The sequence below is a fragment of the Phoenix dactylifera genome, chromosome 8 (genome assembly GCF_009389715.1).
Source record: "Phoenix dactylifera cultivar Barhee BC4 chromosome 8, palm_55x_up_171113_PBpolish2nd_filt_p, whole genome shotgun sequence".
NCBI lineage: Eukaryota > Viridiplantae > Streptophyta > Magnoliopsida > Arecales > Arecaceae > Phoenix > Phoenix dactylifera.
The window spans coordinates 13,190,751-13,206,022 of NC_052399.1; the positions used below are offsets into that span (position 1 = coordinate 13,190,751).

At 42.0% G+C, this 15,272-nt stretch overlaps 1 protein-coding gene and 1 pseudogene across 1 annotated transcript; one reads left to right on the forward strand and one right to left on the reverse strand.

Moving 5' to 3' along the window:
• Positions 1-670: 670 nt before the first annotated feature.
• Positions 671-770, reverse strand: LOC120111813 (annotated as a pseudogene).
• A 9,181-nt stretch (positions 771-9,951) lies between these two features.
• Positions 9,952-10,658, forward strand: LOC120111715 (zinc-finger homeodomain protein 1-like). The gene is made up of 2 exons (XM_039129578.1): positions 9,952-10,074; positions 10,185-10,658. The coding sequence occupies exons 1-2, from the start codon at positions 9,952-9,954 to the stop codon at positions 10,656-10,658; spliced, it is 597 nt and encodes a 198-aa protein (XP_038985506.1).
• The last annotated feature ends 4,614 nt before the right edge of the window (positions 10,659-15,272 follow it).

Below are 15,272 nucleotides of genomic sequence, written 5' to 3' on the forward strand. Positions count from 1 at the left end.
TTAGAAATTGAGGTGTAATGTTTTGTTGCATGTTTGATTGTGAATAGATTTTTATTTTAGGGTGTCGTTTAGGGTATCTTTAGTTGGTACTTATATTTATATTTATTTAAAAAAAATATAAAAAAATAATTAAATTTTGTATGCTAGGTTGGAATAGGGACAACACTGGATGTTTGAATCGAAAAACTTTTGACAATTCCTTAAACCAAAATATTGAAACTCTTTCGTAAAATCTCAGATCTGGTGAGATGGCTGATGATGATGTAGGAAGTCACCATGGTGATGAAGGTAGACCCCCAGTTATGACACTTCGACAATACTTATATCCTACTAGGACTAGTCAACCTTCATGCATGATTATTCCTGAAAACGTAGGACACTTTGAAATCAAACACAGGAGTAATTCAATTGCTGCCCAAGTATCATGGAATGAAATCCGAGAACCCTTATCTTCACCTTAAGAAATTTGAGAAAAATTAGCATCACATTTAGAGTGCCAAATGTATCGAAAGATGTCCTTAAATTGACCTTGTTCCCTTTTTTTCTTAAAAGATAAAGCCAAAACATGGCTGAACTCCTTGAGACCTAGATCGCTAGGAAACATGGCATGATATGCAAAGAGAATTCTTGAAAAAATTCTTTCCCGCCACAAAGGACCTAACTTTTTGAAAGGCACATTAAGTAATTTCCAACAAAAAGACCATGGAAACATTTTATAAACGCTGGGAGAGATTTAAAGATTTGCTTCTCTTTTGTCCTCATCATGGGTTTGAAACATGGAGAACCATTAGTTTCTTTTACGAAGGATTGTCTCCACAGTTAAAAACATTTATAGAGACTATGTGCAATGGTCTATTTCTGGAAAAGCAATCCGATGAGGCATGGGACTATTTCGATTCTCTTGCAGAGACTGCACAATTATGGATACAGGGGATAGAATGAATAAACTTTGCCCTAAGCCCTACTAGCATTGGACACGGGGCCTTACAACCTTAGTACTCAGGATGATATTCAGGCTAAAAGGCAGCCCTTACTAGGAAGGTAGAGGAAATTGAACTTAGAAGGATTGAACCCCGTCAAGACCGTAGAACATAACAGCGAGTGTTGTAGGATTTGTGAGATGCCTGGCCATCTCACCACTGATTGCCCTACAATACCCGCATTCAAAGAAGTCTTGCACGATCAGGCCAATGTTATGAAATAACCTATCAAAAATCTTTCAATAATCCTTTTTCGGGTACTTACAACCCTGGATGGAAGAACCATCCAAATTTCAGGTGGAGGAATGACCAACCCTCAACAAGTATATAACCCACTCCTCCACCTCCGCAACCTCATTATGCACACGCACCCCCTCAAAAATTCCAGTCTCGAAGAAACTTTGCAATCTTCCATGCAAGGTCAAGCTAAAATCAATGATGAATTAAGAAATCAACTGACAACTGCTGACCACTGCTTTAAGTGCTCAGAGAAGGCTAGCCTACCAGCTCAACCACAACCTAACCCTCATGTCTACGGCGTAGCAATGCATCATCTTCAACTTCGCATAAAGAACAAGCGAAGAGTATAATAACTTTGCGAAGTGGAAAAGTTATTGACCAACCAGTTCAGAACAAACTCAAGGCATACCTGATTCTGACCCTTTAAAGAAAAAAGAAAAGGATAACGAAGAAACTGAAGCACCAACATCTACTGAAAAATCAAATGTCCTTTTCCTGCACCATTTCCACAAAGATTAAAGCCTTAGCAAAAGCTTGAAACCAAACTCCTGAAATCTTGATCTTTTTAAGCAAGTAAAAATTAATGTACCTCTTCTTGATGCAATCAAACAAGTGCCTTTCTATGTAAAATTTTTAAAAAATTTGTGCACTGTCAAGCGTCGTTTAAATGTCAAGAAGAAGGCATTTCTGGCTGAAAATGTGAGTGCAATTTTACAGCATAACATTCTTCCTAAATCTAAGGATCCAGGTTGCCCAACTATTTCGTGCATCATTGGCAATTTTAGGATTGAGCGAGCATTGCTAGATTTAGGAGCGAGTGTGAACTTGTTGCCATATACGGTATATGAGCAACTCGGTTTGGGTGAGTTGAAGCCAACAACTGTGACCCTTACAATTAGCTGACAGGTCCATGAAGGTTCCTAGAGGAATTATCGAAGATGTGTTGTCCAAGTAGACAAGTTCCTATTTTTTTGTCGACTTTATCATACTGGACACACATCCGGCTTCCAATTCACCATCTCAGATTCCGGTCATCTTAGGACGTCCATTCCTTGCAACTTCTAATGCATTGATCAATTGTAGGAATGGTGTCATAAAGCTTTCTTTTGGCAATATGACCTTGGAACTGAACGTCTTTAGTATAGGTAAACAACCCAGTGATCATGAAGAAAGTAAAGAAGTTGAATGGGTTGAAAACCATTGCGGAAGAATATCTGTTAAAAGAAACATTTACTGAATCGGCCGACAATGGTTTGATAGATTGGTGTTCTGAAGGTACTGCTGATTGATGTGGTCCCACATGTTTTAGATAATTCGGATGTTATGATGGTCAATGGGTGGAGACCACAGAATAGAGAAATTTGAACAGTTGCCACCTCGAAAAGCAAAGATAGTACCATTCCATGAACAAACACCTAAGCTCGAGTTGAAACCTTTACCGAAGGAACTCAAGTATGCCTTTCTTGGACCCGAGGACACATTTCCTATAATCATCTCATCTGATCTGGATCATGCCCAAGAAAGAAAATTACTTGGTGTTCTAAAGAATTATAAGGGAGCTTTAGGATGGTCTATTGCCGACTTGAAGGAGATTAGCCCTTTAATTTGCACGCACCGGATATATTTGGAGGACAACGCCAAAACCACAAGGCAAATGCAACGCAGGTTGAATCCTACGATGAGAGATGTGGTTAAAGCAGAGGTCCTCAAGTTGCTTGACGTGGGTATTATTTACCCAATTTCCGATAGCAAGTGGGTAAGTCCTACTCAAGTCATTCCTAAGAAAGCGGGTCTGACGGTAGTCAAAAATGAGCAGGGTGAACTAGTTCCAACTCGTGTTCCGACGAGTTGGTGCATTTGTGTTGACTACCAAAAATTAAATTTGGTCACTAGGAAGGATCACTTCCCCTACCCTTCCTAGACCAAGTTTTGGAAAGAGTTGCAGGACACAAATTCTATTATTTTTTCGATGGCTATTCCGGGTACTACCAAATCAAAATTTCACCTGAGGATCAAAAGAAGACTACCTTCACTTGTCCTTTGGCACATTCGCGTTCCGTCGAATGCCATTCGGGTTGTGTAATGCACCTGCAACATTCCAAAGGTGTATGCTCAGCATTTTGAAGAAATGAACGAGAATTTTTAGAAGTGTTTATGGATGATTTCTCTATTTTTGGCGATTCTTTTGATGATTGTTTATTACATTTACAAGTAGTCTTAGCTCGATGCATGGAAAAGAATCTGATACTAAATTGGGAGAAATTGCCACTTCATGGTGCCAAAGGGAATTATCCTAGGACATAATTGTTTCATCGAAGGCCATGAAAGTTGATAGAGCTAAGATTGATTTAATCGCCAAGCTACCTGCACCCAAGACAGTTAGAGATGTTAGATCATTTTTGGGTCACGTAGGATTTTATTAGGGGGTTCATCAAGGACTTTAGTGTCATAGCTCGACCATTATGTAACCTCCTATCCCTTGATACACCGTTCAATTCGATTGAAACATGTCAAGAGGCATTCGAAAAATTGAAAGGCTATGCTTAGCACTGCACCCATCATGCGACCACCTGATTGATCATTACCTTTTAAGATCATGTGCGATGCTACGACTATGCGATAGGAGCTGTCCTGGGACAACGCAAGGATAATAAGCCATATGTCATTTACTATGCAAGCAAAACCTTAAACGATGCTCAAATGAATTACACCACCACCGAGAAGGAATTGCTTGCAGTAGTATTTGCATTAGACAAATTTTTGCTTTACATCTTTGGTGCTTCTATTGTTATCTTTACGGACTATGCAGCGCTAAAATATTTGCTGGATAAAAAAGAGGCCAAATCACGCTTAATACGATGGATACTTCTACTCCAAGAATTTGACATCACTATCAAAAGATAAAAAGGGAGTAGAGAATGTGGTTGCTGACCATTTATCACGGCTAGTTGTTCATGATTTGTTGCCACAGTTGCCCATCAAGGACTCGTTCTCTGAAGAGCAATTGTTTGCACTTTCTACTATGCCATGGTATGCTGATATTGTAAACTTTCTTGTCATGAACCGGATGCCAGAGCATTGGGGATCGAATGATAAAATAATTTCTTGCATGAAGTAAGAAATTATTATTATGATGCTCCTTATTTGCTCAAGTATTGCAATGATCAAATCTTTAGAAGATGCATTCCGGAGCATGAGATACAAATTGTACTCTCTTTTTGTCATGCCAGTGCTTGTGGAGAACACTTTGCATCTAAGAAAACAGCAGCTAAGGTGTTACAATGTGGTTTTTATTGGCCAACACTATTTAAAGATGCCCACGAGTTCTGTCGGACATGTGACCCATGTCAACGTGTTGGGAGTCTAACTCGTAGGCAAATGATGCCTCTTCAGCCCATTACTGCTATTGAAATTTTTGACATGTGGGGCATCGATTTCATGGGCCCATTCCCGCCGTCTTTTGGATATGAGTACATTTTAGTTGGTGTTGAGTATGTGTCCAAATGGGTAGAAGCTGTGCCTTGTCGAACAAATGACCACAAACCAGTTTTAAAATTTCTTAAAGAAAAATATATTTTCTAGGTTTGGGATGCCCAAGGTCATAATTAGTGATGGGGGAAAACATTTCTGTAATAAGCCTTTTGAGATCCTATTATGAAAGTACGGTATCACTCATAGAATTGCAAACTCCTTATCACCCGCAGACTAGTGGCCAAGTAGAGTTAGCCAATCAATAGATTAAACGAATTTTAGAGAAAACGGTGAATCCATCACGCAAAGACTGGTCTTTAAAACTTTCTGACGCATTGTGGGCATACCGTACTGCTTATAAAACTATTCTTGGTATGTCCCCATATCGGCTAGTCTATGGAAAAGCATGTCATCTACCTGTTGAAATAGAGCATAAATCGTATTGGGCCATTAGAAAATTAAACTTTGAATTGTCAGATGCTGGTTTAGCTAGAAAAATACAACTAAGTGAGTTGAATGAAATTCGTCGGGATGCGTATGACAATGCTAGACTTTGTAAAGAACGAATGAAAATTAAGCATGATAAATCAATCTAAAAAAATCTTTTGAACCTGCACAAAAAAGTTCTTTGTTATGACTCTCGCTTACATTTGTTTTCTGAAAAGTTACGATCAAGATGGACAGGTCCTTTCATTGTAAAAACTTTTTTTCCACACGGGGCAGTTGAAATTGAGAATCCATAGGATGGCACAATTTTTAAGGTAATGGACACAGATTAAAAACCTTTTCTTGAGAATTTTGCAGATGAAGAGGACTCCTTTTCCTTGGGAGCCTTCTTATGACTGAGCTTGATGGCCAAGGTATGTGTATATTAGTTAGAATTCAATTTTTTTTTTATTTCTAGTTTTCTTCTTATTTTGTAGGTCTTCTTTTCTAAAATCAACAGCTCAAGGTATTCTTCTTCCTCTCTATTATTTTCTCTATTGTCTCTCATATATAGTTTTCTTGCATTTTTTTTACATTGAGGACAATACAATGTTTAAGTTAGGAGGAGAAAAATATTTTGATTTAAAAAAAAAAAACTTGTTTTTGCATTTGATTTATTCTATTACTTTTTTCTGAGCAAATGCACATGTATTTTCATATTGAGTTTGTACAACTATTAAGGCAAGGAACACATGCCTACTATGACTAATCAGAGACCTATTATTAGATTTCCGCACGTGTACTTAATGATAATAGGAAAGCCTCAGGAGTTCACATTTGTTAACTGCATTTTTGTTAGCCTTATCCATAAAAGAAGTACGAGTATCCTTGTTCGTACCATAAGATTCAGGATTTGGTTTTCACATAAAGATAGAGGTTGAATATCCCAGTTAGATTACTTAGGTGCCTTATGATCCGACCTTGGTTGACCTATAGTCCACGATGCAGTCACATATACCTAAAAAAAAATACCTATATGGTTCAGTCTATCTTCTCTTTCTTGCATAATTATAAAACAAAAAAAAAAATTCTTATGATGACAAGTCTGGCCTCGTGGCGTAGTCTGGTTCGAGTAATTAAAGCCCGAGGGATGTTTCACCTAATGTCTTGAGCCAACCTGGATCGGGGGTCATTGGCTGAAAGCTCGCTACATGGATCTTACTAGAGCCTAATGGGGTTGGACTATTGTAATCGTCATATGTATTTAAAAATAAAAATAAGCATGAATAGGGTTGGTCGGACTGAACCTAGTGACATGTGGTAATGACTGGTTTGACTCCATTATTTTGGACCTCTATGTACCCGGGTTATTTAGTTGGGATTGATAGCTCTTTCTTTATATGCGAACCATTCTGACAAATTTAGACAACATGTGATATTCTGAAAATTTGATGGATCAGGTTCTAATAAATTGTAGAAAACACTTGTGGACTTGAGAAGTGCACCTAAAACTCAGGCGGTGCCCTTTTGTGGTGGAGGTATTAGTACTCTGAGAAAGTCATGTGATTTGATGCACACTACACTTTTATATTCCCTTGCTTTGACAGTTGCCATACTTGAAAATATATATCAATTAATTACATATGTATTAGCTTAGGATTTATTTTTATTAGAATCTCATGTCATATCATTCATGATGTTTGTGGGTAATATCTCTGAAAACCCTCACGAGACAACACTCGTCCACTAGGGTAACCTAGGGTTTAACGGCTTGTTGTACGTGCTAAGTGCAATCGTGATTCCTACGAAAGTGAGTACATATCTTAGTTTTTATGTCTTTAGCTTCAATAAAAAGTCAAAGGTTAAACCACACCTTTTGTACTCTTATTTTATTATTTGCTCGTTAATTGCTAGAGACTAGCAATAAGCTAGTTGGGGGATGTGATGAGAGCACAAAAGTGCGATCTATACATCACTTAAATTAGTATTATTGCTAACAAATAATGATAAAATTGTCGCATTAATATTATACTTTTGTGGGGTGCAGGTGATCGTAAATCATAGCTAAAATGCGCATAAGGTCAGCCACATTTGCACACTAAAAGGAGTATTAGCAGACCAAGTTCAGCCTGATGGAGCAGTAGCCAAAGGGGCCTAGATTCATTATCCGGAAGGATCCAACGGTCCGTGGGGTTTATAACAGCATGCCCATTATCTTCCAGCATCTTGTGCATCCCAGCTTCTTCTGCATCTTAAGCCCAGGCGCCAACATTCTAATACTTCCGAATGCAATCTCCCGCACCCACAGCTCTCCCAGCCGTGTCCACCTCTTCCTCTGTTTCTTCCCAAAACAAAGTATCCGAGTTGTTCTTCCGCTGTTAGCTCCTTCCCGTGATGCATTCCCAAGCTTCCATGCTCCAGTGCACAAGCTCCAGCCGTCCACGTTCTAGCCACATCAGCGCTCACGGCATCCCGCGATTTCAGCATCGATGATCAACTCCCATCTACGTTCACAGCACCTCCCAGCCTTCTCCCGTGATTCTCCTGCATCCCCTACTTCTGGATCCGTATCTCATCTAGATCCCAGTCTTCCGCGATCGGATCTCCTGGCTTCATTCACCGTCTATCTCTTATGGATTCGCATGCAACCAATTCCCAGCATCCCGACCACGAGATCCAGTCGTTCGTGTGCAATTCATCTGCATCCTTCCGCGATGGAACAACAGGAAATCCCAGATCCCACGATCATGCCAAGCGTCCGTGAGCCAGCATTGGACTCCCCAGCGATTTCAGCGCCCTGTATCTTAGCTGCCTCCCGTGATCAGCTCGCTTCCGCTCATCCACGCGTTCATCCGAGTCCCAACAAGCCTTCCGCGATGCAAGCGATCGCGATCAGCTCCCGAGCGCCTCTGTGCATCCATTTGAAGAAGATCAGGATCCCACGCATCTCACGCGCTTCATCTTCAACCGTCCGCGTGTAATCTTCCCAATCCCATCCGTTTGAAAAAAAGGATCCATCGCTGGCCCTAGAGTTTTGTGAACTATATGAGGCTCTTTCGGTTAGGGCTGGGGGGATCATTCTTTCCCATTGAAAAACAGAGGAGGGCCTCTGCCATCCGAAAAAAAAAAAAAGAAGAAGGAAGAAACAGGGATGCCCTGTTCTTCCGAAAAGAAAAGAAAAAGAGAGGGAAAGGCTTATATTTTAATGGAGGGCTGATATCTTAAGAAGGGTGATGGAGGAACCTTTGATGTCCTATTTTCTTTCAAGTAAATTCTGAACGATTGATCTCTTTGATTCACATCTATTAATATGTTTTTTTTGATTCTTGCATGCTTATCTATGCGATAGATCTTTTATGGTTTATATTTCTTGATTCATGGATTGTTTCGATGTTTGATTTGTCGTAGACGTAATCGGCACAATGAATACTTAGATCTTGAATTCATGTTTTTAAACTATATACTTCATGATTAGAACTAATTTATCTGATTGATCCTTAATCAAGAATTGCAGAATTTAATTGTTGAAAATAAGATCATCGAAGGGGATTCCAGATCCCTACACCATCTTAATCTATCCAAATTTTAATTCTCTGTTTACTGATTTATTTTCTATTTGCAAAACATCATCTTTATTCACTAATTTATTGAATTAATTAATCTAAAATTATATTAAATAATCTAATATATATTTCGTTCCCTGAGGATTCGACCTTGGACTTCCGAGATTTTACTACTTGTACGATTCTCCTATACTTGGGAGATTAGTTTCGCGAAAACATTTTTGCGAGCGCGTCAACCTATAGAAAGAAGTTTTTGGAGCAATGTGGTTGCCTCCCGCTGAAGCGTGTTGTCGTCCGAATAAACCCCCGCCACCATAGCTGGAAGGCTCTCCAGTTGCAAATTCACAGAAAAACAAAAAAGGATCGTGAACTCCAAATCCCAAACTCTAAACCTACAACTAGGAAAATTCTAGCAAACCCATCGATCGGGCCGATCTAGCGATTCAGGATCCTAGAACTATAGATCAAAAGGGCAAAGTAGATCACCTTCTTCTCAACAGCCGAGGTGTGGATCGAGGAGGGAGCGAACTGGGCCTGCATGCCCTTGCGGCGCTTCATCTAGAGGCTCTCCTCTCGATGGCTCTTCTAAATCTCGACCATGTTGTCCTCCCTCCGACGACGGCCCTCACTACAAGAAAAACAAGATTTGGCGACGCTTTTTAAGGCCTTTACCGACGCTTATAAGCGTCGGTCTGTTTCCTTTTGACGCTTTTAAAAGCGTCGCCAAAGGGTCGGCTATGTCGGAGTGGAAAAAAGAATTGCCGACGCTTCTAGAAAGCGTCGCTAAGGTGGTTTTTAGCGACGTATTTTAGCGACGCTTTTAAACGTCGCTAAAAACCCAGTTAGTGACGCTTTAAAGCGTCGTTATAATTATTTTTTTCTAAAAAAATAATTTTAAAAATAATTTTCTCGATTCCTCCCCAATATCCTCCCCAACACCTTCCTCTCTGCCTCCTCCATCGCATCCTGCAGATACCCCATGCTCGCAAAGCTCGGCGACGCCAGGGGACTCGATCTGGGGAATAAGAGGCCCTAGGGGCCAAGATCGAGGGCCTTCTTGGCGCAGGCGGCGGAGAGCTCCAGAAGGCGGAGGATGGCCGGGGTGCGGGCGGTGTGTGAATTGATGGTGTCCACACTCTCTCTTATCTCCTCCCCTAAGCTAAAGCTAGGCTAAGCCCGAGAGTTAGAGAAAAGAAAGAGGGAGTTAGAGAAAGGGAGGGGGGAGGAGGTCCGGGTACTGATCTCGAGATCTGACCGGGGATCTCCGGTCGATGGATCCGGAGATGGACTTCGACGACCACGACGAGCCGGAGGAGGAGATCGGGTTGTCGGTGGGCTCCGGCTACGAGGCTCCTCTGGGGAATTCCGACAGAGGCGCTGCCGGAGGCGGCAAGGTGAGCGAAGGCGGTGGCAGCGGATGAGGGGAAGTGGGGATGGTGGCGGTCGTGGGGGCGGGGGCGCCGGGTAACCGGAAGGTGAGCGGGGTAGGGGGAGGGAGGTACAGAGAGTGCCTCAAGAACCACGCAGTGAATATCGGGGGGCATGCGGTGGATGGGTGCGGGGAGTTCATGGCGGCCGAGAGGAGGGTACTCTGGACGGGCTGCGCTGCGCCGCCTGCAGCTGCCACCGGAACTTCCACCGGAAGGAGACGGAGGGCGGCGTCGCCCCCGGAGCCGGCGTGATCGGGGCGGAGTACCACCAGCAGTTCTTCCCCTACTACCGGACGCCGGCGGGGTACCTGCACCACCACCACCACATGGCGGCCATGGCGGCGGCCGCGCATCAGCAGCAGCACCGGCCGGCGCCGCTGGCACTTCCGTCGACTTCTGGCGGCGTAGGGTACAGCAGGGAGGAGCAGGAGGACATCTCGAACTCGATGATGGGCGGCAGAGGCGTGGGAGGAGGCATCGGCGGCAGCGGCGGAGGGGGAGCATTGGGGTCGGGGAAGAAGACCTTGTTGGTGCCTTTAATGGTGTAGGAATCGAGGTCCTTCTTGCGGGGTTTGGTCTTGGCCATCGCCTACCTTCCTCTCTGCCTTTAATGGTGACCGATGTTTCTGGAGAGAGAGAGAGAGAAGACGAGGAATGGGCGAGAGAGATGTGGGTAATACTACTGGTTAAATAGATGTTTCTGGAGAAGACGAGGAATGGGCGAGAGAGATGAGGGAGGAGGGATGAGAGAGAGGGGGGCGGTGGCCAGGTAGAGAGAGAGAGAGACTAGGTGTGTGAGGTGTGGTTAGGAGAGAGCTCGTTGGTATTTAGCCTGAGTCTTTTCTGTTGGCTTCCGATAACACTTTTTAGCGTCGTCTTAGCCCGGAGAACTACACCGACGCTTATTAGCGTCGTCTGTTGCCGACGCTTTTTACAAGCGTCGGCAACTTTTGACGCTAGACGGAAATTTACCAATGCTTGTAAAAAGCGTCGGCAAAAAAGCGTCGGTAAAACCAACTTTTTCTGTAGTACCTCCTCCGCATCCACCGCTACCTTATACTTGTTTCGGCTGATGGAGGTAAGTGATTGAATCTTCGCCTTTGAATAAAAAGGATTGACATTGGTGCGATCTAATCCATTATTGGAAATCAATACAAAACTTGCCTTATCATACCTTTTTTCGGTATACGAAATAGTGGACTTGACTAGAAAAGGAGGATTGGGATGATGGCGGCAGGGTTGGAAGGGGTTGGAAATTTTGTTGGGGAGGCGGGGGCCGGGGGGAGGTGGGTCGATTGGCCTCCAACAACGCTTTCTAAAGCATCGTCTTGGGGAGGAGGGCGATTAGGCCTCCAACAATGCTTTCTAAAGTACTGTTTTAGGAGAGATTAGGCCTCCGAAGATGCTTTTTAGAGTATCGTCTTAGCGCACTAAGGTTTTCGATGACACTTTTAAAAAGCACGAGCATCAATGCATGGAGATGGGCTCCTTTCGAAAGTTTCAATGCATTTTGTTTTGAGCAGTTTGTGTAGTCAAGCACTACTCCTCTGTAAGGTCTACTATTTGTTTTGAGATGGTCTCTCTTGCCATATCTACACATTTCATTTCATAGTTATTATGAGAGATGTTGACTCTTTTTTATCTGATCAAGAGCTTAGTTTCAGCAGATCAATTGGGAGATCCATTTCAAGAGCGGCTAGTCTGGAATGGCATTTCAAATGATACGGGCAATTTCGAAAGCATCATTAACATTCGCTACCCATGCATTGGCATCCTTCATATATGCCTTCGTCTCTTAAAATTTCTAGAAGTGATGGATATCATGAATAGCTGTTGTGTTTGAATTACTGTCATTTATAATATGCCCAAAACTTCATTAACATTTGGTTGGGACACAAGGGATTAATGCAAATATTGAAAATTATTTTAAAAGTGCTGTTAAGCAATGCTTGAACTTGGTGTTTGTAAACAGTTTGCTGGGTCAAAGATGTATCTTTGCATTGCAATGCAAAATAATTTGCAACCCATTTGAAAGTTAGATAATCCCATAGTTGACTCTAATTCACCGTCCTATTCATTCAGGTATCGGTAGGGTTCGGATTTGTTAATTATAAATGAATTTTTATAATGCATTGTGCATGAATACTGAAACTTGCTTCATATTTATTTTGTAAAGTTGAATGGGGTCTGGACCCGACTTGAATTGTGCCTAAATATTTTCGGTTGGAACTAAATTATACATGGACTTGACCTAACCTGAATGACCTGTTGGGTCAAAAATTATAGCCGTGGACCCAACCCGATATTCTCTTGGGGCTCGTTTGGTTCGCGGGAAAAGAAGGGGGGAAAGTGTGGTCAACGGAAAAGTAATGAGATGCCTCTTGTTTGGTTGGAGTTTTCAAAGGAGAGAGAAGGGAAAGTTGTATTCCCATGGAAATGTGATTCCCACATTTCATGGGAAAGTCTTTCCCATGAGAAACATGGGAAAGTTACTTTTCCATGAGGCGGAAATCACTCCATTTTTACTTTTTCCCAAAAAGTCCCTTCAGCATTAAAGAAGCATTAAAGAGGCATTAAAAACCTAATTTTTATTAAGGGCATAATAGGAATTATATATAACTTTCCTAGGAAAGTGGATGGCCAACCAAACATAAGCATCTTGGAAATTTGTCACTTTCCCATGGTCAACCAAACATGCCAAAAGTACTTTCCTAGAAATCCTCTTCCTAGGAATTTGTTTCCCAGGAATCGTATTCCTAGGAAGGAAAATGCTTCCCGCGAACCAAACGAGCCCTTGGGTTGGTCTAGGTCCAAAATTAGGACTCGATCAAGAAACTGGGTTGGGTTGGCATCACTTATGCCCTAGTCCGACCCGACCCATTTGCACCCCTATGGTCTAGTCTGACTTTGTTCGTTCAATTAAAGTTGTTGTTGCTTGCCGCTAGAGAGAGGAAAAGTCCAGCTTCACTACAAACCTGGACCAGTCCTCCCTCAGATATGGATCTCATCTTGAAGACATTAACCACGCATTATAAATGTGAAATAATCGCCTCATTCCCTCAGAAGAAGAAAGTAGTTTGAGTATGAGAATGAGAATTCCACCCAACCAATCTTGTTTAACGAATATTACACTTGCAAAGACGAAAACAGGATATATATAGAGCCGTTATATCTGACGACTTCCGCTATCCAAAAAATCTTGATAAGAAAACAGAAATAAGAACTAATGGTTATGTCGTAGGATATGGAAATGATTTAAAAACAATTACACTGGTATACATGCTAAATAACGTGCAAGAATTCTCGTTTACAAGTTCTTGCATGGCCTCCTAAAGAGTTCCATTTTTTCATGCTTTTGTGGGCGGTCGTAATTCCAACAGGACTTCCTAAGGTAAGAAGGTTTCAGGATGCTCTTCGGCAACATGGACAACTGGATCACGCCCACACAAATCTCGAAGTGGTCATTGTGTGATCCGACAGTTGAAGTCGCAAAAGAAGGTGAATCATTCTTAAAGATGCAACCTGAACCAGATGAGAAACTGTTAGTGAACCGGGCAAGGGCCGCCATGGTTGTTGGGGTTGTGGGTGCAACCAGAAGCTCCAGAATGGGTGACCGGCCCTCGGAAAGACTCCAACAAGAGCCCACCGTTCTCCATCCACGTCTCTTCTTCCATAGGCCTTGCCCCCATAAAAGGATGCACGCTTGAAATCACCAACACAAGAAGCAACAGTTCTCTTGGGCGCACAGCCATTTTAATTGTGTAATAAAAGAGAGCGAGAGATTCCTTTGGTAGGCTTCCCTTTGCTTTGGAATATAAGATAGAAGGAAACTAGAGACCTTAGTTTGTTGATGGAATTAGGTGGGGGAGACACGATTGCTCGATATATATATAGCAGCTTTCACGTTTGCATGCATGGTCGAAGTCTAGATCGATTTTCGCCACTCATAAGACTGGACTAAGTCCACACGCGGTTTTGTGTTTCTAAACGTTTGAAAACTCGAGGCATGGTAGAACGGATGCCTGGTACACGTACCCACGAAAACGTTGAAGAGCAAAGTATGAACGTTACCCACAGAAACACTATGATTCGTGTCATATGCGGCTAAAAGGTTACCATGTTTCACATTTTTATGTGGTAACGAGGATCAGCCAAGCAAATCTGGTGGGAAACACGGGAGACTCGTTTTGATCATGGACTGATTCAATCAGAAGAAGTCTTGAGTTTTGATCAGTTTATTTTAGGGTTGAATGGACTCGTTCCCATGCTTTGGATTGACTGACTGAATCACTGAGGTTGACTTCTTGGGTCAGCAAAAAAGGCCGAGGAAAAACGTACGGACCGCTCACTAACTGCTTTAGTGCACCGACGGTCTCTAAAAGCTAGCTCGGAGTTCCTGCTGGTTTTGCAGGGCTCCGATATATGATGTAGAGACACCTGAGTCCAATATCCTATGCCTAGTAACCCAAAGAACAGCGACAGCAATTCATAGTTTTAACAAATCTCTATTGCAAAACATTATTTCTAGGTTTGGGGCCCTCCAGTGCAAAGACTTTTTGCTAGATGAGTTCATACGCAAGATGTACTCAAATGGGTTCGTACCTCTATTAAACTGCTTCTACTAAGGCTATTTTCACAGCAAGCTCAGACACTGTATCTTCTGAAATTAAGAAAGAGATTAACAATTATTAGCCTACGTATAATTCAGCAACACAATTTACCTCATTGGAACCTCTTAACCCTGCGTTAATATTGCATCTAAAGTGCCTCGGTCCTATCGCATCTAAAGTGCACCTGCCATGTATTTTATACATAGAAGTTATAACACAAATTTTCTCAAGAAAAAGCCATAACAAAAGTGTTGAAATGCAAAAATAATACTTTAAAGCACAGGAAAAAAAGGGTTTGATAAAGCTCCCAACGGTCCAGGTTATATACATAGTCTGAGGCAATCAAAAATGCCAATTGAAAGGTACCAATACAAGTAGAAAAATCCTCTATAAGTTTGGGAAAGTATACCCTTTCTAACACAACATTAGCAGTCCAGATTCTTACATGAAAAAAGAAAAACGCCAAGACACTGCTTCTTTCTGCTTAAGCCTTTGTAGTGCTCAACTTATTTTAGCCTCTTTATTTGCTCCACAGCATTTTCCTTCTCACTT